The 13,980-nt window shown below is 39.7% G+C and overlaps 1 protein-coding gene across 1 annotated transcript in view; it reads left to right on the top strand.

The window, feature by feature from the left end:
• Positions 1–11,533, top strand: part of LOC147529047 (uncharacterized) — a 111,749-nt gene extending 100,216 nt beyond the window's left edge. Inside the window, exon 3 of the mRNA XM_086609323.1 lies at positions 11,055–11,533. Within this exon, the coding sequence (XP_086465449.1) occupies positions 11,055–11,533 (479 nt within the window). The remainder of the gene's footprint in view (positions 1–11,054) is intronic.
• The last annotated feature ends 2,447 nt before the right edge of the window (positions 11,534–13,980 follow it).

Below are 13,980 nucleotides of genomic sequence, written 5' to 3'. Positions count from 1 at the left end.
TTAACTGCTTCATAAAAGTTAATGTCAGAGGTTTTCTGATGACTGCACCCATCTTCTTTAATGGCTTTATTTATTTATTTTTCTAGAACAAGCTTGACGCAAGTCATTCTTTCTTACACATTTTCTGTAGCCTTAATACAGCAGTTTATTTTTAGACCTCTTCCTCTTCTTCTGCTCAGTAGCATGAGGAACTGACAATAAACCAAAAATATTTCCTTCCACTTTATAACATTAAATTTCGTGCTTCAATTTTCTGCCCATTTTCCCTCTGTTTAAAACCTTATGCAATTCAGGAGTGTGTTTCTTGATGCATATTTTCCCCTCTGTTTGTCTTATTTGACATTGTTGACACTACTCAGGTCCAGCTGTCTTAGTCAAAATGCTGGGATGTTCTTAGGAACACGCATGCATGTATTAGGGAGGAGGGCAAGAAAATGGGGAATAAGAGGGAGAAGAGGGAAGGTGATGGAGAGAGAAGACATTCAGGGTTTATTAATGGAAAGATACCAAGACCAAGCGCACTGATTGCTGAAGCTATATATATTTGATACTGAGATGGAGCTCTTGTTAAAGGCATGCATCCCGTAGTTAGTAGACACTAGTCCTTCCACCTCAAGATACATGGATTGAACTGGTTCAATCATTCTCAGCCTTTTGGACTGATGTGAAAAGAAGAGGGGAAAAAAATCATGAAGATGTTGCATCAATGCAAACATCATCCCTCAGACAGTTACTACTGCATTAACACTGAAAACATCGAGAAAGGGCGTCACCTGATGAGAAGGAATTAGCTGAGCTAGGCTCAGCTTTTCCTCAGCACACATTCTTCACAGCCTTGGGAATGTTGCTTAGGGAAAGATGCACAAAGTCTATTTTGATGCCTAAAACCAGAATTCTAAGTAATGTCCAAGCACAAAGAGCAGCTCGCTCCGTTACCCATTGCCCTTGTCCCCTGGCTGCTGCCACCAAACAGTAAAGTTTCTAAATCTCACTAGATCTGAAAGATCCCTAGGAGTGATGTTCTAGAGATATTTGTAACTAATCCCTAAATAAAATCTGTAGCAGTTCATATGCAGAAAGGAGAGAAGTCTAGACTCTGCCCAAAGGCCAGGCGGTATCTGTTAGTTAGCCTCAGCATGCTATAGGCTTCCGTACAGCACAAAGAGATGGCATGGGTATTTTCATTCCAAAATCATAGGATCACCATAATCCATCTTCTGCACAACAGGTTTTGTTAAATATAATTTAAATAAGACATAGAACACTGAGGCTATAGAGGAGCCACAACAGGAGTACTAACCGTGTACTGCCTAAATATGTGGCCAAAAAAATAATAGTCATGGGTCTGGAAGAAAATCAAACAGGCTGACTTTCTAGCCAGTTGTCAGGATATTCACTATAGGCCAGGAAAAGAGCATTGTATTGCCTGTAGTTCAGGTAGTTCAGAACATAATGATGACAAAAGGTATTTTTCTACTGTGCTAAGTCGAAACTGGTAAGACTGCCAACTTTAAGGTTTGTCAGCTTCAAAATAGGCAGATTACTGCAAAGTATTGCATATTTATAAAACTTTCAGAAAGGTAACGTCAGATTTGTTGCTGAAAAGAAAGTCACATATTCTCAAAGTGTTCACAATATGACTCTCCTTTTTTATATATCTGTTTGGCATGAGCATTGAACCTTCTTCCTAAATTAAGCAGTGATGTCACTAAGTTATCTACTAGCTTCCTTTTTTTATTGATAAGAAAGCAGAATAAAGAGATTATGATGTGTCATCTTTTAAGATAATTTTTCTGAAATCAACAATATACTTTAGCAATATCAAGTGACTGTGTGACTAATTTACAGCTTCTCAATGTTTCTAATGTATTTATTGCAGGAAGTGGGAAGACTGAGTAATACTAAAGTTTTTTCTTCTCTGTGAGGTGTAGTAGAATTTTAACTAGCCTCGCTACTTCTCAGCACAATCACTAAAATAAATATGTGATATATAATCATATTTTTAGTTAACTCAGCACTTGAAATAACACATCAGCTCCCAGGATAACAACTCACCAACTGTGATGAATATGCAGCAAGTTGCTAATCTTTGCCTTTTTGAAATTTTTGTTCTTTAAGCTTCACATTCACTTTCTGTGAAGGATGGGAGGGTGTTGCATCTTACAGGTATCAAAATTTGAAATGCATATTAAGCCTGTTTATAGCTTAATCGACTACAGGTAGAGACTTTGAAAAGTCATTGGACTAGGTAGATACAACTTTACTGAAAGTACAATTTAGGTCAAAGACTAGTAATAATAATAAAAACAATAAAATAATAATAACTAAAAATAATAATGTAATAGTTGAATGATTTAACTACTAAGGGCTCTAATAAGTTATGTAAGAAATCCCACTAACGTTGGCACAAACAAAAAGATGTCAACCCAGTAGTGAGTCTCATGTCTGGCCCTGTTTACCAGCATAGACTTCGCTTTGTGCTTCATTTCCAACGCTACGACAGATTTGCAGCTAATGATTGTCATTTTACTCAACTGTTTGATGAGTTCTAGTTTTCTAGACTAGAACTGACTAAGCCAAGCTTGTGTACCTCACAGCTGTATGAGATAGGCTCGTCAAAGGTAGATGCTTTGATGCCATTAAGTTAAACACTGTTATACCTGGGGTTTTAGTACAAACTTAGTTTATATGTTAAAGATTACCTGGAAATTTATTAAAAATTAATCTTCATTAGGATAAGTTTTATTTTAAATTTAATAATCTGAAGTTTTGGAGAGGACATGAAAATTTTGGATTGAGATTCCCTTCTACCACTCAATACCACTGTGGGCACAAGAAGTACTTTACAAGATATTTGTAAGTGTTTTGTCTTTGTTCCATGCTATTATTTTATCCTCGATCTAAGTGGTAAATGAGTAGTCAACAAATATCACAAAAGGCCTTCTTTATGTATTAAGTTTCAACATGCTGAAAAAAATTCTACTTGCAAAAATATTATTCCAAAAAAATAAATGCTCTCTTTGAGAAAAAAAGAAAAACAAGGCACTGTGGAAGCCTTAGACCAATACCCTCGGTGCCCTCATGCTCAGGAAGTTAGATACATCCTAAATGCATTAGACTAGCTGTGCCATTCTCAGGTTCTCTCCACACAATAGGACTAGTACATCTTCAGCAATGAAAAATCTGGAATTTCTGGACATTTCTGCAACTGCTTCAGTCGCTCTGTGGGACATCCAGAAATCATGGGCAAGTGTCTCTTGTATCTACTTCCTTTTTTTTCCCCCCATGTGGATGGGATTTCCAAACAGCAGATCTGTGGATGTTTTCCACAAGGCAGAACATCTGGAGAAACCTGAGCATCCTGGTGAAAGCCTCGTCCCTGAGTTTTCTTTTAAAGGGAGTGTTGTCCTGAAAAACAGTGGGACATTTGCTACCCCAACACTTCGATATTAAATAAGGAGGCTATATAAAGCATATTGAAGACAAAACTTCTTTTTTTTTTTAACTATTTTAAAATTCGTACAAAATTTTTCCCAATTATTACTTGCCTGTTATTTCTTATTTCAAAAAACATTCAACTTGAGAAATTTCTGGAACCATAAAATGTGCCTAATGAAATTTTTTTCAAAACTTTTTTGTTCATCACAGACCAGAGAAACTTTGCTAGGTTTATTTAGCGCTTTCATTGGTTTTTGCTCATAATTGTTAATAACAGTTAACAATTATGAGCAAAATTAGAATTTAACAAGACTAGAATGCATTGGAAAAAATAGTACATCTCCCCAAAATAATACTATGCGCTCTTAATTACCTCTATAAAATTACTCGCCTACTTCAATATACTATTTCGGTTAATTTTTCACAATATATTATTTATAATTTCAAGAAAAAAAATATTAAATCATTCCAAACCAACATTATTTTAATTTATAAGTTAGAGTCTTTATGACTAACAAAAAATTATCATTTACATTTTATGCAGAAACCCTAAGAAATTATAATCTTTGTGGCAGCATAGGAAAGTCTTTTCAGTACTTTGTTAAATGTCTTTGAATAAAACTGCATTTTTTGAATATAAGTTTTAAACTTTGATTATTTGGCACTAGATTGAACTACAGAGACTTGGTTATATTTTAACATTTCATTTGGAGGTAACAGAGACTAAAAGTCAGCAGGGTACCAATAAGGAAAACATTTACTTTAAAATTATTGACGTTTAAGAGGATTGTGTGCATCCATAAAACAAGTAGATTGAGAAAACAAAATTCTCAAATACTATTTCTCCCAGAGCACAACATTAATTAGTTGACCAAAACCAAATTGGCAACTAATACAGTATTATTCGGTGCAAATTACCTTTATTATTTTATTAGAAGTAATTAAAGCAGATTTATATATTCAATTAAACATAAACTCATTTACTTTTTACCATGGAAGAAAAGTTTAAGACAAAGCAGCTAATAAATCAAATAATTGCAGTAGTCTGCTATGTCTCATATGAAAACTACTTTTTGATCTCTAACAGAAGGCAGAGTTGTGCTACAAAAACCTCCTTTCATAATTTCACTGTTGTGCTGTTTGAGCATTTAGAGAGGGATGAATGCTTTATGTCTAATAAGGTGACGAAATATTTTTAAATGCACACAATTCAAAATACTTAATACTTTTTTTCAGAAAACTAGTTAGAAATGCTGAGAAAATTCATGTTGACAAACACATAGTTCTCAGACATGAAACATCCTACTGAGATGAAATAAAGGTACTGGAGAAGCAATAGACCTGTAGTGCAAGGCAGTTCAAGGCAAGAAGAAATACCTTAATAAAAACAGTAATGTTACGTAAGAATCTTTAAAGAAAAGGAGCAGTAAATATCTACACACCTACATTTCTGTAGGGTAACTGAGCCCTATGAACAAGAAGCATCTCTGTACACTAAATAAGTCAAAAGAAGTTTAATGATTCCAGTTGAGGTGAAACAAAGAGTATTCTTTGCTCTGTCTAATAGACAGAGTGGAGGAGGCAGCTGAGACCATTTTAGAGGAGAAAAGATGTCATTTTAGCTAGAGTTATACCAGCCAATTATGAAAAGGTAACTTCAACCCTGGATCACTGTGGAGACAACTATCTGCAGGGGCAGATTTTTTTCTGCTTCTAAAACCAACAAAAGGAAAGATAAATAGCCAATCTTCTGATTTAGTTTGGACAAGAAAACAACTAGGGATAACTCTTGCTGAAATACATATAACAAAATCAGAAAAAGACAGATAGACAAGTAGACAGATAGATCAATACATACTTAGATATATACATGGACAAACAGACACCAAAATTGGCTGGTTTTGTCTTAGACTCTATATTTGTACCTCATTTCATTATAGCTATCCAAATATTCCTGATCTGTATTTATCATTCCTCAATCAAATAACTGACAACAGAAATAGAAATTCTAATATTTCTTTTGGGCTACATTATAGCATGAAGCTGTGCTAGAACTCAAATAGTGTAGTATTTGCAGCTGAAGTTGTCACTTCCCTGCTTCCACAAAATTCCCAGCACTGACAAAAAAGACATGCAAGTCCATCACAAACAAATGCCTCCATCAAAGGCATAAGTTTGGTTTTTCTTTGTGAACATCTTTGCAATATACAGTTAGTGGATTGATTTTTATCCAGAATACATCCCTTTTTTACCTCCTCAAGAGCTGAATCTGACCCAGATACACTTCAAGCAGTGTTGTGAGCCTATTCATTTTTTAAGTCAACACACATGCACACACATACATTTCATGCCTTGTCAGAGGTCTGCCACCGTTTGTTATGCGCATGCTTTTAAAAAAACATTTGGAAAGTGACCATTCATCAAAAAATGTTATCTCCAGAAACGAATTCGAATTGGCTGAAGCTCGAGTTATACATTAAGGTCTGTGGAACCTGTGGTTTCATTTATTTAGAAGAACAATTATCTCGATTTGTAACATCAGCTTCCAAAAATACTTTGTAATTCATTCAAATTCTTCTTCATTTTAAATACCCTTCATGCAGCCATGACCTAATATGGCCCTAATGAATACTTGTATTTTCCAGATTGAAACAGATATTCTGTTTCATGATGCAGTTTTGTGTTTCGTCCTCTTTGTTATTCAAATGAACTTCTGATAAGTGATTAATATGAGCCAGTATTTAATTTTTATTAGTGTGTGGAGTAATCAGATATAGCCAAATGACTGTGTGGTCTACAAAGTTTTTATATATTCTGGGCTGCATCCAAAGAACTGTGGCCTGGAGGTCAAGGGAGGTGATTCTGCCCCTATACTCTGCTCTTGTGAGACCTCAGCTGCAGTACTGCCCCCAACATAAGAAGGACATGGAGCTATTGGAGCAGGTCCAGAGGAAGGGCTGGAGCACATCTCCTATGAGGACAGGCTGAGAGAGTTGGGCTGTTCAGCCTAGAGAAGGCTCTGCAGAGACCATTTAGCAGCCTTCCAGTACCTAAAGGGGGCCTACAGGAAAGCTGGAGAGGGACTTTTTACAAGGGCATGTAGTAATAGGACAAGAGACAATGGCTTTAAACTGAAAGAAGGTAGATTTTTATTAGATACAAGGAAGAAAATTTTTACAATGAGCAACCTGATCTAGTGGAGGGTGTTCCTGCCCATGGCAGGGAGGTTGGAACTAGATGACCTTTAAGGTCCCTTCCAACCCAAAACATTCTATGATTCTATGATATGTGTATATAAACACACCTCCTTTTTTGTATATTTCAGACTTAAATACATGTACAATACACAGAAGAGGGCTCAATTCAAATGTACAGTGATGTTAATAAAGATCTCAATAATGACATGGTACAGAAAATGAGGTGTTTATTATTCTATAGATGTCCACAGTTGTTGGATTTTTTTTTACTTCAGAATGCAACATTCTTAAGCCAGTTTAAAAACTAATATAGCAAATTGACACAGATCTTCTCTCATTTATCACATTTTAGTAAGTGAGAACTGATCTATAGGTATTCTTCACATATCTAATTAGATTTACTTTTGGCAAGGTGTGTATCTAGAACATTATATGAACTCCTTCCATCAAGCTTCATTAACAGGACACCAGTGCTTTACCTGATGTATTTTCATGTTCACATTTCAGCTTAATTTAGCTCAGCAGAATTGTACCAAATAACATCATCTTAGAATGTGGCCTGTTGTGGCATTTGAGGTTAGATAGTAAACAAAATTCCAAGTGCAGCTTTCACAAAACAACCTTTGTAATGAATGCTTTGAGATATTAATTCTTGTTTATAACAAATCCTCAATATTTGATCTAAATATAAAGAGACTGGATTTTTGATGGATTATTTGAAGTTCCATGAGAGAAGAAATTAGTCTCATGGCAATATGAAGTAGTAATAACAAGATCTCTCAGTACTATTTGTCTATACGTTAATGAAAGTGCAAAGATTTCAAGAAAAGTGTCTTTAATACTTTGAACTATATGTGTGAATACAAAGAGACCTGATGAAGGAAAGGATAATAGGAACAGAAAATAATGAAACTTGAACTGAAAAATACATAGATGTGAAATAAAGTAAAATCAATTAAAAAGATGTAACCCAAAGAAGAATAAGCTTTTCAGTGATAACATTCAAAGTTCAGCTGAGATGGAAAGCGTCCTGAGCTGCATAGTGACAGAGTTAGAATATATTTCTTTTATCTTAGCTCATTTAAAAAAAATGTGTGGAATGCTTCATTTGGCTTCAAAGTGATAAACTGTCTCAATAGAACAGCTTATAAATACTGTCTTGTAATTAATGCAAACCGATACCAAGCGACGGAATTATAGATTTACCTATTCCTGATTTCCTCTGCTCGTTCCTCTATCGCACAGAAGGAGAAAGACATTAATGAGTCTCTGCAAGTAGTACCTAAAGATGCCCTCTGGAAGGGCTGTGTCCATTTAAGAGATAAGAAATTCCTTATCTGGGAATCTGATGCTACTTTTGCTGATGAACTCGTGTTTTAAGAGAAGTGTGTCTAATACAATGAGGAGAGCTCACAGGAACCAGGAACTTTGCTCCATTTCCACAGCTAGCTGGGACTTTTGTACCAGAAGCAGGTAAAAAACTCTCCTGTTTCTGATTAAAGCTAACTACAGCTGATAGTCACTTTAGCAATAACAGGTATCTCTTCACAGTGGAATTTTAGCATTCTCATGATAATTAACTTTTATCACATGTATTTGTCAGGATGGGATGGGATGGAGACTTTACAACTCAGAATAGTATAATGGGGCTCTCCTTGAAGTAGTTTTTCAACTGTCTTACTCATTCAAATTTAGTTCATCTCATGCTACGCTATTTGGAGGCTCATGAGAACTGAGCTGGTTACCTCAGTCTCATCTTTAATGAACAAATTTACACATGGATTGTAGATATATCTTCCAGGGCTTATAACACTGTCCTTCTTGCCAGCAGTCCAAACATGGAGATTGAAAGCTGTAAACTACAAAGAAATACTTCTCTCGCTTTTTCTCCCCCTCCCCTCTCTCTCTCTCTTCTTTTAGCAATGCATCTTTAGAAGTCCACTACTGAAAAAGTGATATAGGAAGTTTGACTGGAGATTGCCTTTGATGATAGCAAAGAGAGCATTGTTATTGTCCAAAACTGTAAATCTGATATCAACATTCACAATTAAACTGAAAATTCAAAAAAATATTTGCAACTAATAATAAATTATAGAATTGTTTGGATGTTTTGCATGAGGACAAAGCATGTTTGAAACTAGTAGCATTCAGCCGCTTCTTTGAGCAAAAATGAGCAAGAGCAAAAGGACCACTTGAAAAATATTATTTGACTTTAAATATTTCTGTACAATTCCTAGATAAAATGCATCTTAAAAGCATTACGGTATGTACGGAGTAATGCATCTACAAGGGTAAATCGTTACGGATGGTCATTTTATGTCCAGAGATTATGTTGTTTCATAACAGATTTGAATAGTGGAGGTTTTCTTTTCAGAGCAGTCACAATGTTTTTCTGAAGTGCATTAACTGAACAATAGAATCCTTTTTAACTGAAAGTAAGTGAGAAAGCACAATTATACCTAGAATGAATTCCACAGTAGGATGTTAAATGATTGATGTTGAGTAATTTAGCTACAGAACAAGATGTGTTGTCGGGGTTGGCCGTAGCACCTTTTTTCATTTCCCTGTAAGGCAAGCCTGTTATTTAAGGAAATAAATGGACAAGGGAACGGTGAGGTTATACACGTCAATTAATAGTATCTTGCAGGTCCCTCGGCTCTTTGTGTTGCATGCTTTTAGCTTGCAGAACTTCGAGCTTTGTAAGAAAGAGAAAACATACATAATTGCAAGACATGCCATAAGAAAAGACTTTTTTGTAAATTTTGAGTGTGTTTATCTACTATTACTATGAATACTTTTCTGAGACATAGGTAAAACTCCTTGTTAGCTAAAAACACTACAAAAAACTGACAAGTACAAAAAATATGAAATGCTGTAGGCTACCACAACATCAATAACAATTATCAGAGTATTTGAAGATTGACCGTTGAAACTTACCTGTACTCCATTGTTTTGATACTTCAATATCATCCAGATTTTTATGTGCTTGTCTTCAGAATCATCCTGGGATTCTGGTATATCTTCTCATATTCCTTTTAGAAACCAAGACACTGATAATTGAAGACTGATTGTATTATCCAAGGTCACAGAGGAAGGCAGAACTACACCTTAGGCTTCTTGTCCAGACACTGCCCGGTCCTTAGACTCATTATTCTTCCTTTTAGCCATCAAAGTGACTAAACAAAAACAGCTTTATGGGTAAACTCATGGTATAACATGAGAGTGTTATGTGATAAAAGCTCGTCTGCACACTCTCAAAGGAGCACAGAGAGACAATGGGGGAGGTGGGGACAGTCCACATAATACCCTGTCCCAGCTACTCTCCGGCCCATCACAGGAGCCATCAGCACGTTAACCCATCTTGACAAGCCCAGAGAAACACAGGAGCACAATAGGAGGTGGGAATCCAAACAAAGGACTTCCAAGGAATGAAAACCTTCCCTGGATCCCTGCCAGGGCTGCCCCAGAAGATCCTTAGCCCCAGGTGTGAAATCCATCCCTATGAGTCTCCTGTGGAGATCCGCTTCAGAGCAGGTAAGACTGCGACTGGGGAGAGCTGCTGCAGAAAAAAAGCCGAAGAAAAGCTCTTTTTTGGGGGCTTTCTCGAAGCATTTTCCAGCCGGGACCAGATCTACCAGTGTTGGGGGTAGTGCCGGCGTACGCGGGTTGCTGGGAGAGCCGGGGCATAGCCAGCATACCTGCGGCTCACTGGGCTATAAATAGCCTCAGGGAGGCTAGTAGTTGCTCATCAAGTACGAGGCAAGGAGGCCTATTGTTCCTGCCTAACGAGGGGGCAACTGCTGCTGTTTACAGCTCGTTAGACGGGATGTGAAGTGCTTTACTTTGTCAAGGAGTCATGGTGTAGTCTTGGAGGAGGAGAATTGTGCTTTCAGCACCCACTCAGAGGGATATTGGTGTTCCGGTCACAGGCTGTGAGGAATGTCATAGCTTCTGGGAGCAATCCTGAGGATGGCTGTGTGAGGTGTGAGCAGGTTGATGACCTGCTAAGCCGGGTGGCGCCGCTCCAGGATGAAGTGCTGGAGCTCAGGGAGGAGGTGAGTAGGTTAAGAATAATTAGGTAAAGCGAGAGGGAAATTGACAGCTTCCATAATCTGGTTGTGGCAGAGCTCAAAGAAGAAATGGAGAGGTTAAAGGGGATCAGGGAATGTGAGGAATTAGGGGACGGGGCAATGGCACAAGGTCCCCGCTCGACGTGGCAAGCGTAACTGCCTGGCACTTCCCCCGCCCCCCCAGGTGTCCTTGCATAACAGGTACAGTGCTCTGCAAGGGGAACTGGATAACAGTGAGGATGATGGTTCTCCCTGCTTGGAGGTGTCACCAAAGCCTAGTCGGACTGTGTCGGCATTAAAACCTCATCAGTAAGGAATAAAAGATGGGTCATTGTCATTGGTGACTTACTCCTTAAGGGAACAGAAGGCCCGATATGCAGACCGGACCCACTGCACAGGGAGGTCTGTTGCCTCCCGGGGGTCAGAGTTAAAGATGTAAGGAAGAAGCTTCCTTCCCTAGTATGGCCCTCAGACTATTACCCCCTTCTGTTGTTTCAGGTAGGCAGTGAGGAATTAGGAAGAACCACTCCAAGGACAATGAAGAAGGACTTCAGAGCCTTGGGGCACCTGGTTAAGGGATCAGGAGCACAGGTCATGTTCTCTATCCCTCCAGCCATGGGCAAAGATGAGGGATTAGGCAGGAAGTACCAGCAGATTAATACCTGGGTCCGAGCCTGGTGTGTCCAGCAGGGGTTTGGGTTTTCTGACAGCAGCTGGATCTGCAAGAGGCCAGGTCTGTTAGAAATGCATGGTAATAGCCTGTCCCACAGAGGGAGAAGAGTTTTGGGAAGGGAGTTGGCAGGGCTCATAGACAGCGCTTTAAACTAGGTATGAAAGGAGGTGGGAGTGAAATCAGGATCACTGGAAGGGAGCCGGAATGCAGTATGCCAGTGCTTGTGGGGGAGGAATGCACTAGCAAGATCAGGCAGTCTTGTGAATTAGCAAGGGATCAAGGTGTCATGCCAGGTTGCGGACAGAGCACAGGGGTTGTTGAGGAGTTGGTTACTGTGGAAACATCTGAGCATCATCAGGGGGCTCCAGGTACCTCATCAGTGACCCAACTCAAATGTCTCTATATGAATGCCCGCAGCTTGGGCAATAAACAAGAGGAGCTGTGGATGCTTGTGAGCCTGCAGCGCTATAACCTCATCGGCATCACAGAGGCATGGTGGAATGACTCCTGTGATTGGCGCATTGGACTAGAGGGGTATAAACTGTTCAGGAAGGACAGGCAGGGGAGATGAGGAGGGGCTGTTGCCCTCTATGTCAATGAACAGCTAGAATACATGGAGCTCCACCTGGCAAGTGATGATGAAAGAACCGAGTGCCTGTGGGCCAGGGTGAAAGGAAGGGTAGGAGACTTTACAGTGGGGGTGTGCTACAGACCACCCAATCAGGAGGACCTAGTGGATGAGGCCCTATGTAGACAGATAGGAGTTGCTGCTCGTTCACAAGCCCTGGTCCTCATGGAGAATTTTAACCACCCCGACATCAGTCGGAAAAACAACACAGCGGGGAACAAGCAATCCAGGGGATTCATGGAATCTGGATAACTTAACGATTAACGATTACTTCCTTATCCAAGTGATAGAGGAACCAACGAGGAGAGGTGCCATGTTAGACCTCGTTCTCGTCAATAGGGAAGGGTTGGTAGGTAACGTTGAACTCGTGGGTAGCCTTGGCTGCAGTGACCATGAGATGGTGGAGTTTGAGATCCTAAGGGCAGCTAAGAGGGGGAAGCTCAGCAAGCTTGAAACCCTCGATTTCAGAAGAGCTGACTTTCGCCGCTTCAGGAACCTCCTTGGTAGTGTGTCATGGGATAAAGCCCTGGAGGGACTTGGGAGCCCAAGATTGCTGGTTGACTTTCAACGATCATCTCCTCCAAGTTCAAAGGCATTGCATCCCTAAAAGGAAGAAATCAGGCAAAAACACCAGGAGACCTCTATGGATAAACAAAGAACTCCTGGCTAAAATCAAATACAAAAGGGGAATACACAAAGCATGGAAGCAGGGACTGGTAACCTGGCATGATTACAAGGAAGTTGCTCATGTATTCAGAGACCAGGTTAGCAAAGCTAAGGCCCTGACAGAGTCAAATCTGGCCAGTGATATTAGAAATAACAGAAAAGGATTTTATAGGTACATGAGAGAAAAAAGAAAAATGAGAATGTGGGGCCTCTCCGGAAGGATACAGGTGACCTGGTTACTGAGGACGTGGAGAAGGCTGAAATATTCAACAACTTTTTTGCTTCAGTCTTCACTGGCAACCACTCAAACCACACCACCCAAATCACAGAGGATGTTGGCTGCATCTGGGAGAGTGAAGAACCACCCAGGTTGGGAGTAGATCAGGTCCAGGAACACCTAGAGAACCTGAAGGTGCACAAGTCCATGGGACCTGATGAGATACATCCATGGGTTCTGAAAGAACTGGCGGCTGAAGTTGCTAGGCCACTAGCCATCATATTTGAGAGGTCCTGGCAGTCTGGTGAGGTTCCTACAGATTGGAAAAGGGCAAACATAAACCCCACCTTTAAAAAAGGGACCAAGGACAACCCAGGAAACTACAGACCAGTCAGCCTTACCTCTGTGCCAGGTAAAATCATGGAGCAGATTCTCCTGGTAGCTGTACTAAGGCACATAAAAAATAACCAAGTGGTTGGTGACAGCCAACATGGCTCCACTAGGGGCAAGTCGTGACAGACTAATTTAGTGGCCTTCTACGACAGAGCTACAGCACTGGTTGACGTGGGTAAAGTAACGGATGTCATCTTATAGCAGCTTTCCAGTACCTAAAGGGGCCCTACAGGAAAGCTGGAGAGGGACTTTTTACAAGGGCGTGTAGTGACAGGACAAGGGGCAATGGATTTAAACGGAAAGAGGGCAGATTTAGATTAGATATAAGGAAGAAATTTTTTCATTGAGGGTGGTGAGGCACTGGAACAGGTTACCCAGAGAAGTTGTGGATGCCCCATCCCTGGCAGTGTTCAAGGCCAGGTTGGATGAGGCTTTGGGCAACCTGGTGTAGTGTAGGGTTTCCCTGCCCATGGCAGGGGTGTTGGAACTAGACGACCTTTAAGGTCCCTTCCAACCCTAACCATTCTATGATTCTATGTCATTTTCCTGGCAAGGCATTTGACACTGTCCCACATGACATCCTTGTCTCTAAAATGGAGAGACACGGATTTGACAGATGGACCACTCGGTGGATAAAGAACTGGCTGGATGGTCGCACTCAAAGAGTTGTTGTCAATGGTGCGATGTCTACATGAAGA

Source organism: Tauraco erythrolophus, chromosome 3, assembly GCF_009769465.1.
Source record: "Tauraco erythrolophus isolate bTauEry1 chromosome 3, bTauEry1.pri, whole genome shotgun sequence".
NCBI lineage: Eukaryota > Metazoa > Chordata > Aves > Musophagiformes > Musophagidae > Tauraco > Tauraco erythrolophus.
The sequence above is the reverse complement of the archived record's forward strand: the minus strand, read 5'-3'. Positions and strand labels throughout refer to the sequence as shown.